General features: G+C 42.5%; 1 protein-coding gene across 1 annotated transcript; it reads right to left on the bottom strand.

Moving 5' to 3' along the window:
* Positions 1-8,587: 8,587 nt before the first annotated feature.
* Positions 8,588-15,254, bottom strand: mcm6l (MCM6 minichromosome maintenance deficient 6, like; the record flags this gene model as incomplete). The annotated part of the gene is made up of 17 exons (XM_080836525.1): positions 8,588-8,710; positions 8,905-9,044; positions 9,440-9,649; positions 10,333-10,444; positions 10,672-10,836; positions 10,997-11,125; positions 11,222-11,377; positions 11,594-11,701; positions 11,945-12,086; positions 12,282-12,423; positions 12,563-12,713; positions 13,044-13,189; positions 13,351-13,516; positions 14,233-14,482; positions 14,675-14,785; positions 14,917-15,063; positions 15,160-15,254. 17 exons carry the CDS (start codon positions 15,252-15,254, stop codon positions 8,588-8,590), a joined length of 2,493 nt encoding a protein of 830 aa, XP_080692651.1.
* Positions 15,255-15,501: the final 247 nt, after the last annotated feature.

Here is a 15,501-nt window from a genome sequence, read left to right as displayed (position 1 = left end):
AGAGAAAGACATGAGATACATTAATCTGCCCTGAAATCACAAACGAGAGCAACTGGGTTTAAGCACATCATTGCCTAGGAATGCATCTGTTAAAACATCTGAAGGGAACACAAAAACACAAGGGGAAAAGGGATCGGATCTATTTCCTTTACACATGTCTGTAATCACAGCCAAGGTGCAGCTTTTACTGCTGTCTCTGGAGAAGCTGCTTTGTACTCCAACACTGTGAACTGTTTGCAGAGAAAGAACGCTTCATTTGAACAGTGTTATCATGTCTTACAAAACCACAGAATTGGCAGAGGTTCTGATTCATTGTAGCAGATCGGCATTTCATTTAATTGATTTATTAATCGACATATGGATGCTGCTTAGGCAAATGACAGCATTGCAACACTGCCCCATAAGCAGTATCCCGTAGGGAACTGACTGAGGCGATTGTGGTGATGCGATGTGATGTGCTGTGATGCTATGTGATCCACAGAAGTTGAGGTCATGATGTTTCATTTCACATTCCATTTTCCCTTTTTCTGAGTAAATGGGATATTGCACGGGTTCCTATTTGACTCACAGTCATTCACAGAAATCAGATCAGAGAGGCACGCAGAACCAAAAAAAGGAACAATGTTTCACTACGGGGAAAATCACATCTCTACTATGATAATGCCGGCAATTGTCTCTCCCTCTATCCCACTCCCATTCTCTCTCTCTCTCTCTCTCTCTCGGGTACATGAAGCCCATTTTCAGACTTGGCATCTACCACCAGCATGGCGCATACTTGTACACTGTAGTGAGGTCATCAAAAGCAGACTGCAGTGTGTGGCGAGGCAGCAGGACGGGTAGGGGTGTGTGTGTGTAGAACACTTGCCGCATGGCGTACGCCTGCGGGGAACGAGTGTGTCTTCGCCAGGGCTTCAGTCACGCAACGTTCGCCAAGGCTCACTGGAGCATTCATTACCCATGAGCCTCTGCTCCGCTCTGTCTCTCTCTATCAGTCTCTCTCTCCCTCCCTCTCTGCTCTCTCTCTCTCTTGCTCACTAAGTATCTTTCAGTCTCTCTCACCCTCCCTCTCTGCTCTCTCTCTCTCTCTTGCTCACTAAGTCTCTTTCAGTCTCTCTCTCCCTCCCTCTCTCTCTCTCTCAGTCTCTCTCTCTCACTCAGTCTCTCTCTTCCTCCCTCTCTCCCCTCAACCCTGTTCAGCTCAGAGGCTCGATTACTCCCTCATGTGCTGGAACGAGTTACAGCTTCCCACACTCACTCAGCACCAGCTGAGGCTTGTCACCCATCCTCTACTGCTCTGTCCCTCCTATCCTCTCTTCTTCTGTTGTTTCCTTACTTTCTTCTGAGGGCTGATGAAAGGGAAATACAGCGACCAGATTAACTCTTTCTGGATTCCTGAGAAAAAGATGAAAAAAAGAGACAGGTGTTGCTGACTTCTCTTACTCATCGCAGATGAATCATTCAGAGGAGTATGATAGAATGTGCCACTGGGATCATTACTATGTATGCATGTGAACTGACAAAGCATGGAAGGCGAGGTGTAGGGCTTTTTTCAGGTCAAAGCACTACATCATTCAGTCAGCACCTTAATTGCCGTACGGATGTTCATCCACAGCTGAGGCACCACTCGGTCAAGTTTCCGCTGTTCCTGAACAGCATTTAAATTGATGTATGCATCAAATAGGTGTGGTGGAGTCTGTATCCCCACAAATTTTATGTCTCACTTATACTACACTATAAATACCAGTGTACTGATATCAGTGAAAGAAACCAGTTCCTAGGTACATACGGGCATCACTTGGGCACCCGCTGGCACCTATGGACTGGGTTAATAAACCACCGGGCATAAACTTTGGCTGCCCTCCTGCTGTTTCCTAATGGGCACTGTTGGCCAGTGACTCTTCTTGGCATCCCACTAGGAGCGCTGACAATGCTGCAGCAGTGGTGATGGCGGCAGCCAGAAATGAGATTCTGAACGCAGTGAGTTTTCACCGCTGCCCTCCCAAAGACCCCCACGGTCCGGTCATCTGTGTGTATCATCTTTTATATTTCCTGCACCTCATTTATCTTTTAACAAGGTCATCCAGCACGATCAAACCACTGTGGTGTGCCACACACCGTATGCATGCTAAATCCTATTAGCCATTAATGTAAGCCTATTGTGAGTGGCCGCTGGTAGAGTACATGCGTGCGTGTTTCTCTAAGTGCCTCCCATACCAAATGCTGGCAACAGGATGCACGGCTGTTGGCAAAGAGGAAGAGGTGCATGTAGCGCAGAGGTGCTCAACCTCTATGGAGGCCCACAAAGGTCAAGGCACTATAATTACATGGATCCTGCATCATGCCATGCCAGTGTGCCCAGGAGAACAATTCAGAGTGATATCACTAATCAGTACAATTCTATGCACTTGTATTAGATTCAATGCAAGCCTTTGTGACTGGGGGGGTTGCCATTATTATATACTTCTACATCCTATTCTATTCCGTGTTTCAGTCAGCAGATTCACTGGTTACATCTATTAAGTTTTAGACAGAAAACGTCCAGCAGTAACCTCAGAGTCACAGTTATTGCAAAACTAACCCTAAAAATAAATATTGGGCATTTCCTTCCTTCCCCCCCCCCCCCCCCTCCCCCCCCCCCAGCTCTAGAGGAAGTTAATGATGGTATTCGTGCCTCCCATCATTTCTTCTGCGTCCATAATTATTATTATTATTAAAGCAGAGTGAATGTGAGTGTATGTGTGTTTTCCTGATTACGGGACCATCCGAATGTGAGTGTAATTGTAGCAGACAGAGACCCAACAATGGTGTTGGGCCAACAAAGGAACTTCACAGGACCTCATGCTGAGTTCTCAGCTCTGCAGTGCTGAGACGGAATACTTTGTGTCGCGACCAGAGAAGATTTGGGGTCAGTCACTTACGGCCTTTGTCATGCAGGACCAATCTATGCAATTACTCATGAGAGACTAAAGCACAAAAGCCTCTATGAAGGATATATTTTTATGGTAAATGTCCTAATCCATACTCCAGTTCCAATACATACTATGCCTCTCTGACAAGTTACGCAGCTTTGGAGGAAAAACAAGTTATTACAAAGAAAGGGAGAACAATTAAACAAAACCATTAAAACTTTTCTGGCAAGTCTGCCATAATTCTACCTTTTTAATCACCTATATAAAAAGCCATACTTATAGATATTTTAAATCTTTGCAGATTTCGATCTCCTACGCTCCTGGCCTAAAATCAAAGCAAGGCAAGGCAAGGCAAGGCAAGGCAAGGCAAGGCAAGGCAAGGCAAGGCAAGGCAAGGCAAGGCAAGTTTTTTTTTATACAACACAATTCATACACACTGATAAATTCAAAGTCCTTTGCAAATGAGCAGATCAAAAAGCATAAAAGAGAGCAGCGATGACCCTTTTCCCCTTGTATGAACAAGGCACACCTGAATCTCAAACCAACCTGTCAAATCTCCTCATATATCAGCTGCCCTGACATAATATATTTCATGTCTTTCAAGGTGAAGGAATATGAAACTCAAAAGAGGAAAAAAGCACGCCCCACAGGGACAAACAAACACACATACATACACATTCAAAACAAACATACATACATACAGAACACACACACACACACACACACACACACACACACACACACACACACACACACACACACACACACACACACACACACACACACACACACACACACACATTCACAGAAGGCCACAGCGAGATGAATTTGAGTAAAAGGTGATGTCTATTTGAAAAGTTCAAATATCAAACGCCTGTATTAATCACATATCTGTTGAGGGATCAAGGCTGTGACAGAATTAATGTATACGCTCAACTACGACTGAATCAGTGCCAGATTTGCGCCGCCCCCGTACCAGACCCGTTGGGGCAGTGCCGTGACAATATCATCCTGAGTGGCAGGGGTCAGGTACATGAACTCCTGAAAAACATCAAAAACACTGTGACAGTTAATCTGTTGCAATTATCCACAAGGTGAAACTGGAGAAAGCCCAGGACGACAGACCAACTGCAAACCATTTACCACCAGTAGGCAGCTGTGCTCAGGGCTAGATTTGCAGAATTTGTATCCAGATCCAGGCAGCTGACCATGGGAGATGATGAATAGTGGCAGTGAGCAGTGGCAAACTGGACATCAGGCACAAACCATGCAAACTGTGCATACAAGCACACCCATACCCACACATTCATATACACACACACGCACACACATCAACACACACACACACACACATGCACACACATCCACACACACACACACACATGCACACGCAGCAGAGGTAGGATGGAGGAACTTAGAGCTTTCCTTTTAAGATGTTGAAACAACTTCCCTTTGAGTGAATTTAAAGAAAGTAATTTTGTTCCTTATTTCCTCCCTTTAACACACACAAACACACACACACACACACACACACACACACACACACACACACACACACACACACACTGGTTCGGCGTAGTGCATGAGAGCACTTGGCACTCTTGCTGTCCCCCTAGTGGTCTGAGCATAGTTCTGAGCTGGAGGAGCACCTGCGTGCCATCAGCACTGACCCTGGCTGTGCTCCACCAACCTGTCCCTGCTCTAGACCAACCCTGCGGTGGCTCCACGCTCCACACTACCACACACAGTACACACACAATACACACCAGTGTCTGTGTGCATCTCTAAAAACACTTGAGAATACAGTGTTCTTTGTCCCCCAAACCTGAAGTGAGTTCAGCAGCAGGCTGATATACCTCCGTTTCCATAAACGCCCTGGAACGGCCCCTCGAATCTCATACAGGCCGTCGGGGTCGTGAATATCAAGAAAGCTTTTGGTTCAGTTCCAAAAAAAACTGTGGCGATGGATTCTGAGTTTATGTAGGCTACGCACTTGTTTGAGGTTCCAAGAGTGAATGTTTTCCTTCCCTCTGCCTTATTAATAATTGAGACAGTTAAATGGGTCTTATGAAGAAGAGAAATATATAGCAGATTATAAGATGTTAAGTGGGAAAAATGATTCAGCAAATGGAGTAATTTAGCCTAGCTCCATTCTGTATGAGGACTTCAGAGGAAGTTTTTATGCATATAAAAAGGAGAACATGAGCTTTTTATATAAAACCTCAGTAAAGCATCTCAAATGAGAACAAGCACTTCAAAACTAAAAGAATCCAGCAGCAGTGAGAGATTTCTCCACAAGACCACGTACAAAAAGCTATTAAAGACACTCATTATACTATATTGTTTTATAGAAATACAAACACAATAGATGCACTTCTATGTAGAAGAAACATGATGGGCATATCTCTTTTTTAACATACCCACTCACTCACCTAAACTCTGAGTAGGGGTATGATTCCCATTCATTGGCAATCCTTAATAAGCAAAGATTCCAGTCAAGTTAGGTTCACCTACTGGGGCAGAATGGATGAGCCCAGTCACGCACTGGAGTTATTTATTTAATCCAATTTGAATAACGTTCCACATCTCCTCAGCATGGATTGACAGCGTTATTGATTGGGCCGGGTGGGGTGGGGTGAGGTAGACGGGGGTCCCCTCAAAAAACTAACGGACGTATGCAAATGATAGAAAACTCCCACGCCAATGGTCAAGGAGAAGGAGCTCTTGGTGGCCCTTACCTTGGAAGAAGCTCTTCACACGAAGGAAGCTGACGCTCAGGCGCAGCACAGACAGTTTGTCCAGCTTGGTGATGATGTCTGGGGTGAAGGGCAGCAGGCTGGCCAACCTGTCCAGCTCCGCGTTCAGGCGGTCCCGGTGCCGCTTGGACGGGTTGGACTTTTGGCTGGATGAGGCCGGTTTCCTGTCAAGGTGGTTCCCAGAGGTCAAAAAGAGAGGACAAGAAGTTAGTCAACCACGCACTGAGCACTGTTTCAACAGGTTTCTTATTATTCATGTAACAAAATCCAAACTTTGTGCAACACAGTGTATCACACAGACAACTTGGTAAAGTACATATACTACCTTGATATAAGTATAATCACAAGTTCTGACAAATTATAGTTTATGCCACCATTGAGCTTTTGTTTTATTTATTTATTTATGTATTTGTTGCTTGTTGTCCCTGTTGACTGTACTGAATGTTCCTCCTCAGAGCTTAAAACAAACTTTTGAAGGTGAAAACTGAACTTTGTTGCAATAAAGTGACAGACAGGAATGTGCTAAGTGGTTCTCTAGTGTTTTTGTGACTCTCCTGAAAATAGGTTTGCTACTAATAATGTTATTTAAGGGGAAGTTTAAAACTTTAGAGCAAACAAGTGCCTGAAATCACACTGGGGGTAAAAAATGTCACAAGTATTTCTAAACCCTTGACACTTTCCATAGCGATTCTGATGTAATTCATGCATTAGCAGAAGATATGAAAGTGATGGGTAAAACATATTAATCATCATATCAGTAGAACCATTTACCAAGAAAGTCATTAATCGGATGAATGTGAAACTTTTTACCATTGTGCCAAATTAAACAAATATATTGGCATAACTTCACATGAACTAGGCTACTTTATATTTCACAAAATAAGGAAAACAAACAAACCAAAAAATTGAAAACATTGCGAGAATAATTATTTGACAAATGCATATAAATTCAGAGATAGTCTATTCTTGATATACACATTCAATAGTATAAACAGTAGTGAGATCATATTTCAGTCACTTCTTTAAGAAATGATTCACTTACTCCTGTGTTTACTTGGCCCTTTTACAAGTAACTTAGCCCAATACCGAAATATATTACAAATAAATCCATAAATATCCAGACAGTGTTTCTTAAATTGAAATAATTTTCTGCACCATAACGCAACTGTGTAAAAAAAAAGAAATTTGGTTAAAACTTAACTGTTTTTGAATAGGCTTCCTCCTCTTCCTCCCAGCATACAAACAGTCCCCCGGTGGAATCATGGTACTAGAATGATGCCAGTAAACTTTGTCAAAAACTGTCACGAATGTATCACACAATAGTAGCTGTACCTTAACACATGCATTTAATAAAAGCTCTGAGATTGTTAAGTGTTTCAGTAAACGGACATGATGACATGATTTCATTCTCAGGAAGACCATTCGGATTAGCGCACATCATGCTGCTGTGCTACTGTTTAACAACAAAGAAGCGCGTGGCACTGGTAGGTAACTTCACAATGTCAAAACATTTTTTTTTTTTAAGTTTTAAATTATACCAAAATTCAGTTTAACAAATAGTGACAACTATTACTCACCAAAGAATCCGGTCAGCTAGCGAATTATTCCTATCCACAATGGCAGTGGTAGGCAAGATCCCGAAACTATGAAATGAACCGGTCGCAACTATTGACAGTTTGCATTAGTCTAGTAATAAAAGTGATTCTTCTTGTTTGGGAGCTAATGAATATTTTGCCTTAGACTTTGACACCCGTCTATTTCCCAACTGAGCTCATGGGATGTGTGTACATGAGTGGGCAGCCCGATGGCAGATGTGGTGAATGCTTTGCACCCGATTGGGTGGCGTTCACATCCTCGTGTTTCAGGTGGTGGATTCCTCTCAATGACTCGCGCTTCGCACGCAACGGCTCATGGACTTTACACATCCTCTTGAGCTCACTCACGCACCCGCTCGTAGCTCGCTGGAACCTCCACGCACATAGCCTACCCTTGCACACTATGAAGCATGCATTCGCAAACGTAAAACAGAAACTGTACATAATTGCTACATGATTCCACAACGTCTTTTCGGGAAACCTTTTCTGTTTTTTGTGTCTTTTTGGGGGAGCGAGAAACGTGAGGAAATCTTTTTCAAAATCACGATGATACGTCCAATTCAGTGATTATAGTATGGTATGGAAGCTGCTTATCTACATTTCTCTTAAAACCGACCGTCTTCAGACTTCCTTGAAGGTTTCTTGTCCACATCTTTTCATGGTATAAGTGATAACTACAGGGCGTAATGAAGTCAAATATTTAACGTGTGGCAAACAATTGGTTGTAGCTTATTACGGGGAGTAAGGATATGCTCTTTCATTACAGTCCTAACATGTTTGATTTATTATGATTTGTGTGGGTGTATGTGAAACAGTATTTTGCTTAAGAGCAGAGCAAGAAGTGAACTTGAATGGCCTATATGTCAGTCATACATACAATGCCCACATTCTTATCGCGTGAGAGTTGATTGTTTAGGCTAACACTGAAAAAAAAAATACAAAATTAATATTTCATGAAGAAAGGCATTAAATGGAAGTGTGGCATTTAAAAGACCCTGGGCTCTGAGTCAGCATCACCAATGTAAACACAACAAAATCTATTTCCTGAAAACACAAATCAATACAGATTACCATGCAAACCTATTACTCGGTCATCAAATTCATTGCCAAACTTCTCCCAGTGACTCAGGAACCCTTCAGTGCGCGTATAAACGGCGCCATCTTGTGTACATAAACCATCAAAACATGCACGTGCAAAATCATGTTTATTATCTTGTTGACAAGACTCTGTATATACATTTACACAGACAGTGCATCTCTATCAAAAGCTGATGAAACATAAGCCATGCACATGAGCCTGCATTGTTATGCACATTGTCCTCCAAAATCAGTCCTCCAAAATGTAATTTGGATTCACCACAAGATAAGGGTCTTCTTCCATTACAGGTTCTTCCCCTTCTTTCCCAACTTTCTTCAGTCCAGTTTTTGTCAGTTCTATGATTACATGGTCCTGTGCATGGCAGAGAGAAAACAAAGGATCATGTATATACCAGACCTCAGATAATTAATAATGAATGATGGCAGTAATTAGATTGAAGAAACAGAAGGAAAAAAAAAAGAGTGAATAAATCAAATACATTTATGGCTCTAGGTTTCACCACACTTCAAATGGAAACAGTCAAAGAAAACAGGACTGTCACTCACATAATGAACGAGTCTGTGGATCACCCTCTCAATCAGGCTTTTCTTGGCAATGAGCTCAGACTCAGAGTCAATCTCACTCTCCATCTCTTTCAGATACCAGTTGATCAGCTCACTTTTCTTAAGAGAAGACTCCTCATCCACTAACACAAAGAGACAAACACACGTTATAAAATATTACTAGCACACACACACATGCGCCTCAGGCATGATAACCCAACCCATGGAGTTTACCCTTGTGACCCATGTCTGACTTCTCCAACTCTTCCCTACATGGCTCTCCAGTCTTACAGAGGTGATTAAGATCACTAATGCACATGTCAACGAGAGAAAGGCGTGGCAAATATTTTCTCAGCTCTCTACTCTGTTGTTGACCCACCCAAGTTTTAGACACAAGTGTTTTTTCAAAAGAGATGTTGACCACATTCAAAAAGATGCTTCAACATCCAAGTACTGTAGCATTCGGTAGTAACAAAAGCAGGTCAGTGCTCTTAAATGGGAGTCATAGAACTAATCCTTGTAGGTGTATGGGTCTTACGCTGTTCCATCTTCTGCATGTGGAGCACCAGTAGGTTGGACACTCTCCGGTACTCAGCGAAGGACATGCGGATAGCGGGCTTGGCGGCAGTGGCGGCGGGCTTCTCCAGATCATGCTGCTCCATTTCCATGGCGTGGCCGTTGGTCCCGTTGGTTCCGTTGGTTCCGTTAGTGCTCTTCTGCTGCTCCTCATTCATCAGGTCATTCTTATCTGGGGGTCCGTTAATCAAAGGCACCTCTTTTCTTACAAATTACATTAAGATTTAATTAAAAAAAAAAAAATGGATCTCCTAATAACATTATAGGCTCAGTTAAATGCAGTGAATAGTTTTTCGTGGTATTTAGTGGTGAGATTTCTGAATTGCAACCAGCTATCTTGGGGTCTTTATTATTAAATCGTTATATGCTTTCACGTCAAATCATTAAAGACAATACGATTTCTAATCATAGATCACCTCATCTGATGACACCAACATTTACTGAGCCCATTTACCTTATGACTATAGTCTCCTAGAATCTCCGTCTATGGATTGACAACATTGACCACATTTCTTTCAAAGTTATATAAGGAAAAAAAATGAAATTATCTAATTTAGAGAAAATGGAGGGATTATGGATTGCTACTCATCTTGAAACAAAAAGTCTTAAAATAAAGGGCATTGTTAAAAACCTTAATTGACTGCGAGTCAGCTTTTTACCATATCAAAAACATAGGCAAACTTGGCCTCATGTCAAAGCATGACATGGAAAAATGACACACTGAACCTTTAATATCCAATATTGGGTCACAAAAATGTCCAAAGCTTTAATGTGGCATCCATGCCACCTTTTATCAATATCATGTTAATTACCAGTGGCAAAAAAAGGCCATTAAAAAGAGAACAAGAACTTTACCATTAAGGTCTTCATTGTCTTGCTCTTGATCAAAACTGATGTCAGGAGAGTCGACACGAATGATGGACTTGTTAAGTAGCCTGAAGGCCTCTTTCACATGTTTGGGATAGACCTTCAAGTTTGGAAGTCAAGCCACAGATTTAAACAAGTGAACTTTGCCATTTACACAACCTTATGGCTGCAGTACAGATGAAAATACCATAAAAAAACATCTTGAATACAAAGCAATACAGTCTATATTCTAGTCAACTTCGAGAAAAGATTTTTTTGAAGCCAGATACAGTGTTATGTGAATGGTGATTCAATTAAGTGAAAGGTTATAGACTAGAGGGACCTGACCTCGTCGGAGCAGTAGAGTCTGGCCATGGCCTCGGACAGTCTGAGCATGCTTTCCAGCTGCCTGACGGTGATGCGCCATGCTGACTTGGCCGTGCCGCCGCTGCTGTCCCTCTGGCGCAGACGCTTGTACTGGTCCACTACAAACTCCTGGGCCTCTGACGTGATCTGAACACACACAAAAAAAATAAAATAAAAAAAATCACCACATTAGTGGAGTGTGGGCCATGTGCAGTGAATCATATAGTCCATCAGTTGCAGGCAGTGACAGACTTCACAGAAGTAAATGGCTATAGAACAAAAAGGTGTTAAATTGTGACATCCTTACCTTGGGCTGAAACTGACGAGCAAAGAGAATATATCTCTGGATATCATCTGTACTGTAGACCCTCTGCACTGACTCCATATTTCTAGCATGTAGGTCCACAATGCGCCTAGCAATAGCGTAGTCTGTAACCTAAAGTTTTTAAGACTGAATAAGCTCACGGGTATGGATGATCCCCTTCTTATTATAGATAATAGTACACAATAGTAAATGTTTTTCCCCTCCAACCTCATTGCACTCATCAACCAGGATGAAGAACAGGTCAAATCTGGACATGATGGGGTCGGACATGTTGACATTCTGCTTTAGGGATTTGGAGCGGTTGTACCGGCCATCAATGGGATTCGCTGCAGCCAAGATGGAAGTGCGGGCATTCAGGGTGGCCTACAACCCACAGTTAAAATGCGCATTAAAACATCAATGTTGTTGAAATATACCAGTATTTCTTAGGGTCAGTGAATCTTTAAACAAAATCTTCACAGCTAGAGTTTGAACGTTTTAAGCTATTGCTATTTACATCTGCATAAAAACCATATACATTTCTAGATACGCATGTTATTTTCACTACATATGTATAACTGTGAATAAGTAGCACGGCACCTTGACTCCAGCCTTGGTGATTGAAATGGTCTGCTGCTCCATGGCTTCGTGGATGGCCACCTGGTCCTTAAGGTCCATCTTATCAAACTCATCAATACAGCAGACTCCCTACAGAAACCAGTCCAATCGGTGTGATTACACTCGCTGTAGAAGTCAATGTGATGTTATTCTTTATTTATCTAATTACATTTCTGCGCAAAGATTGTGATGGATCACCACCAAGTGAGAATACACAGATAAACTTGATGAATAGATTATGCCAAATCCAATATGCCCATGCATCACTTCAATAAGATCAATGCAGCTATTAATATGGACATGAACCAAAGTTGATTTAAAGCATATGTGTACATTATCTGCCAGCATGAGCGCTCCTGCCTCGATGACAAACTCGTTCGACTCCTCATCCCTCACCACAGCAGCAGTAAGACCAGCAGCACTGCTCGCCTTACCACTGGTGTAGATAGCTCGGGGGGCAAAGTCTTCAACATGTCTGCACAGGAACAATATATATATGAAAAAAAATAAAAAAAATAAACAAATATTTTGCTCAATTGAGGACAAATTTCATTCTATGGCCATTTCTCTACTGCCATCAATATTCTCTGAAAGGAAAAAGGGGTCCATTCATTTCTGAAAACTCAGGTGACACTACAGCTTGTTTCTTTTGAATGGGACTGTATTTTACTTCAGAAACTGGCTCTTGGATGTACTGGGGTCTCCAACAATGCACACGTTAACATCTCCTCTCAGAGAAGTCCCCTCCATTGTTGTCTTGCCAACACCACCGAAAAGCATAAGCAGTATCCCTCTCTTGATCTCATCATTTCCTGGTTAGAGTAGAGAGAAAAGTTGTCGTACATTGTTTAATTATTCACAATAACGCACAAAGAAGTGCCAACACTTCTGAAAGATGGCGTATCAATTCCTAGAGACCTAGGAAAGATGTTACACAGGGCCAGTCAGTACCATGAATGGTTGGGAAGAGGCTGGTGCAGAGGTTGTGGTAGAGGTTTTTGTCCTGGCTCATCTCAAACACCTTCTCCCACTCCTGAATGGTCATTTGGTTCTTCACACTCTCTGCTGTCTGGTCTTCCAGACGAAGATCTTTACCACCAAACTAGACAGAAAACCGAGAAACTTATGTATAAAACAAAAAATGGGGTCCTTGTAAGAAAATGTACCCCCATTCCATAAATACTCAAGTGAAAAATGACACGAAAACAAATGGTCATATTTCCAGTTCCATACATAAAAATAAATGCAAACACAGAGCACAGAAAACCGAACGTGATCTTTTCATGAAAAGTTCCTCTTTGCATGAATCATTCACAATGATTAAACCTAAGAAATAATAAAAAAGTTTTACGCCATTTAACCAAACAAGAAAGCAGCCATATTTCCACAGTGTTTCAGTTTCTGTGTGAGTGTGTGTACGCGTTCACCTCACCCTGGGGTTAGTGGGGGAAACATAGCAGGCTAAGAAGGCCAGTCTGTATGACAGCTCCCTCATGCCCAGGGCCTTCAGCCCTTGGATCCCGTCCGCATCATAGCCCTCTCTCCCAGTCACTCTGGTCTCGGTCTCTGCCCTGGTGCCTGGAGACATGGACAACACAGAGGGCAAAGGATGGGACTCGTCCAGCTGCTGTGTGTGTAAAGGGCTTAGTTTGTTGCAGTATATAAAAACCGAGTGATGTGCGAGTATTGATCCGAGTTTGAAAGCAGACCCACACACCCCCACCCACACACCACCTCACCTGACATGGCCAGTGCAGAGACATCCGGCACAACGATGAGGGTGCCAGTGAAGTCACAGCGGTCACCAGCCTGTGCCGTCTCCACCGCCTCGGCTCTCAGCACAATCTCCACACTACGGGGGATGCAACCACGCGGCAACTCCGCCTGCGTCTCCTGGATACGCACCTGTCAGGAAAGGTGAAAGTTGACAAGAGTGAAAACAATCTTTGAGGGATGATACAGGGTGAACCCTCAGTGACCCCTTTAGTGTTATTTTAAGAGTGAGAAGAAAGTGTTTAGGTTTGGGTTACTACAAAGTGTGCAAGAAGTGTCAAGTCAAGTGTGAAGTTACAATTGTGTGGCTTATTTTAAAGTAACATTATTACTTCTGCCAAGGATGTTATGTTTTCAGTTTGGTTCCGTTGTCTGTGTTTGTGTGTTTATCTATCAGCAGGATTACACAAAAAGCACACTGAATCATTTTGAAGAATGCCAAGTGGGCAAAGGGGCTGAGAGTTTACTAAACTGAAAAGTTTATTAATATCACGACACAGAGATATACCAAATGGTTGACTGTCTGATCAGCCTTGTAAGGTGCAGGATGTATTTAAGCAGTAGATGGAGTGCTGGGCCGTTTTTAACCCATAAAATGCAGATGTGTGTAAAAATGAATGTCAATATTAACAACAGAATTAATGTGTTTCAGTAGAGTCATACCATTTAGTTTACAGCTGCCCTACTAACTTTACATTTCCAAACAGATCTAGATCAAGTGATGGATCCAAGCCCTTCTAGTTTAGATTAATAGTGTTTTAGACTGTATAACGACTAACATTAAACCACGGCTGATCTGCACCAAGGCTGCATGGATTAGATTCCCATTTGTTCTGCCAGAAATATACCTTTTGGAAGTCAACAAATCGTGACTTGTTAGTGTCCAACATGAACCTCTTGCGGTTGGCACAGACTGGATTCTTGCAGATGGAGGGCTGGGTGTACTTAAACTGCTGCTCCACGTCCTTGATGACAGTCTGGCAGTCCAAACACAGGAAGGTGCCACTCACCAGCTCTGGGTGCACAGGGTGGGTACGCACCACCTGCCCACTGATGCGCGTCAAGGTGCCAATCCGGGCAGATGTGAGCTCTCTGATCCTGAAGGACAGTCAGTGACACAACTGGACAGGTTGACTTTGTGGACAGGTGATATCACCATCTTAGAGTTAATTGGTCCCATTAAAAAAAAGGCAGCTTAGCAACAGGTACTTTAACAGAGAAACTACTACATCAATACTAAAAAAAACACCCGTCATTGATTATTAAGGTGTATGGCAATAAAATACTCACTTAAGTCTGGTTGGGAAATCTGAGAAGGACACATAAAATTCTTTAGAGGGTGGTATAGTCCCATGGTCACGGGCAAAATGGCGCACAGCCCTACAGAGAAATGGGTAGACCCTGAAAGAAAAGAAAAGAAAGATTTGACTGTAATCTCTGAAATGCCTTTCAGCATTGCAAAAGCAGGGTGCTTCCAATATAACACATTAACTAGGTTTTACGTTTATAAGTAATACGTTTCTAAGATGTACCTGTAGTACTCCTCTTGTATGGTGGTTCCTAATTGCTGGTTATAGTGTTCGATGTTGGTAAAGTTGACCGTAAGAGTATTCCTCTCCGGTCGAATCAGTTCTTGGGCGTCAGGTAGGTATAAAAGCTCACCAGTTTTATCCTGAAACCTGAGAATTTGAGTTTAGAGCACTACCGGGTTGACTACTCAACCTAATTGACAGAAATTCATCACATCTAATTCAGGTTTGACAAACCGAACTTACTCCTCCAAGAATTCGAGAAATAATTTCTGACATTTGTCAGAAAGATCATCTTTCACTTGTAAACCAGCGGCAGTAGTATCAACTGTAGGTTCCATTTGAGTAGGTCAAACGGTTGATTAGCAACGCCAAGTTTACCCACAGTGGAGACCGACTTGAGGACCAGAGAGATTGCAATTCATCGGCACCTGCAACAGGTGGGCTGTGACGTCAGACGTAGGCTAAATAGTCTCGCGTTTAATAGTCAAAAGCACCTGGGGCCTCGTGTACAAACGTTGCGTAGGCTACGCCATCCTTCACGCCCACGGTCGGAAGTATCAAAATTGAAATGAACGTGATAATGTG

Source organism: Sprattus sprattus, assembly GCF_963457725.1.
Source record: "Sprattus sprattus genome assembly, chromosome: 4".
Lineage (NCBI taxonomy): Eukaryota > Metazoa > Chordata > Actinopteri > Clupeiformes > Clupeidae > Sprattus > Sprattus sprattus.
The sequence above is the reverse complement of the archived record's forward strand: the minus strand, read 5'-3'. Positions and strand labels throughout refer to the sequence as shown.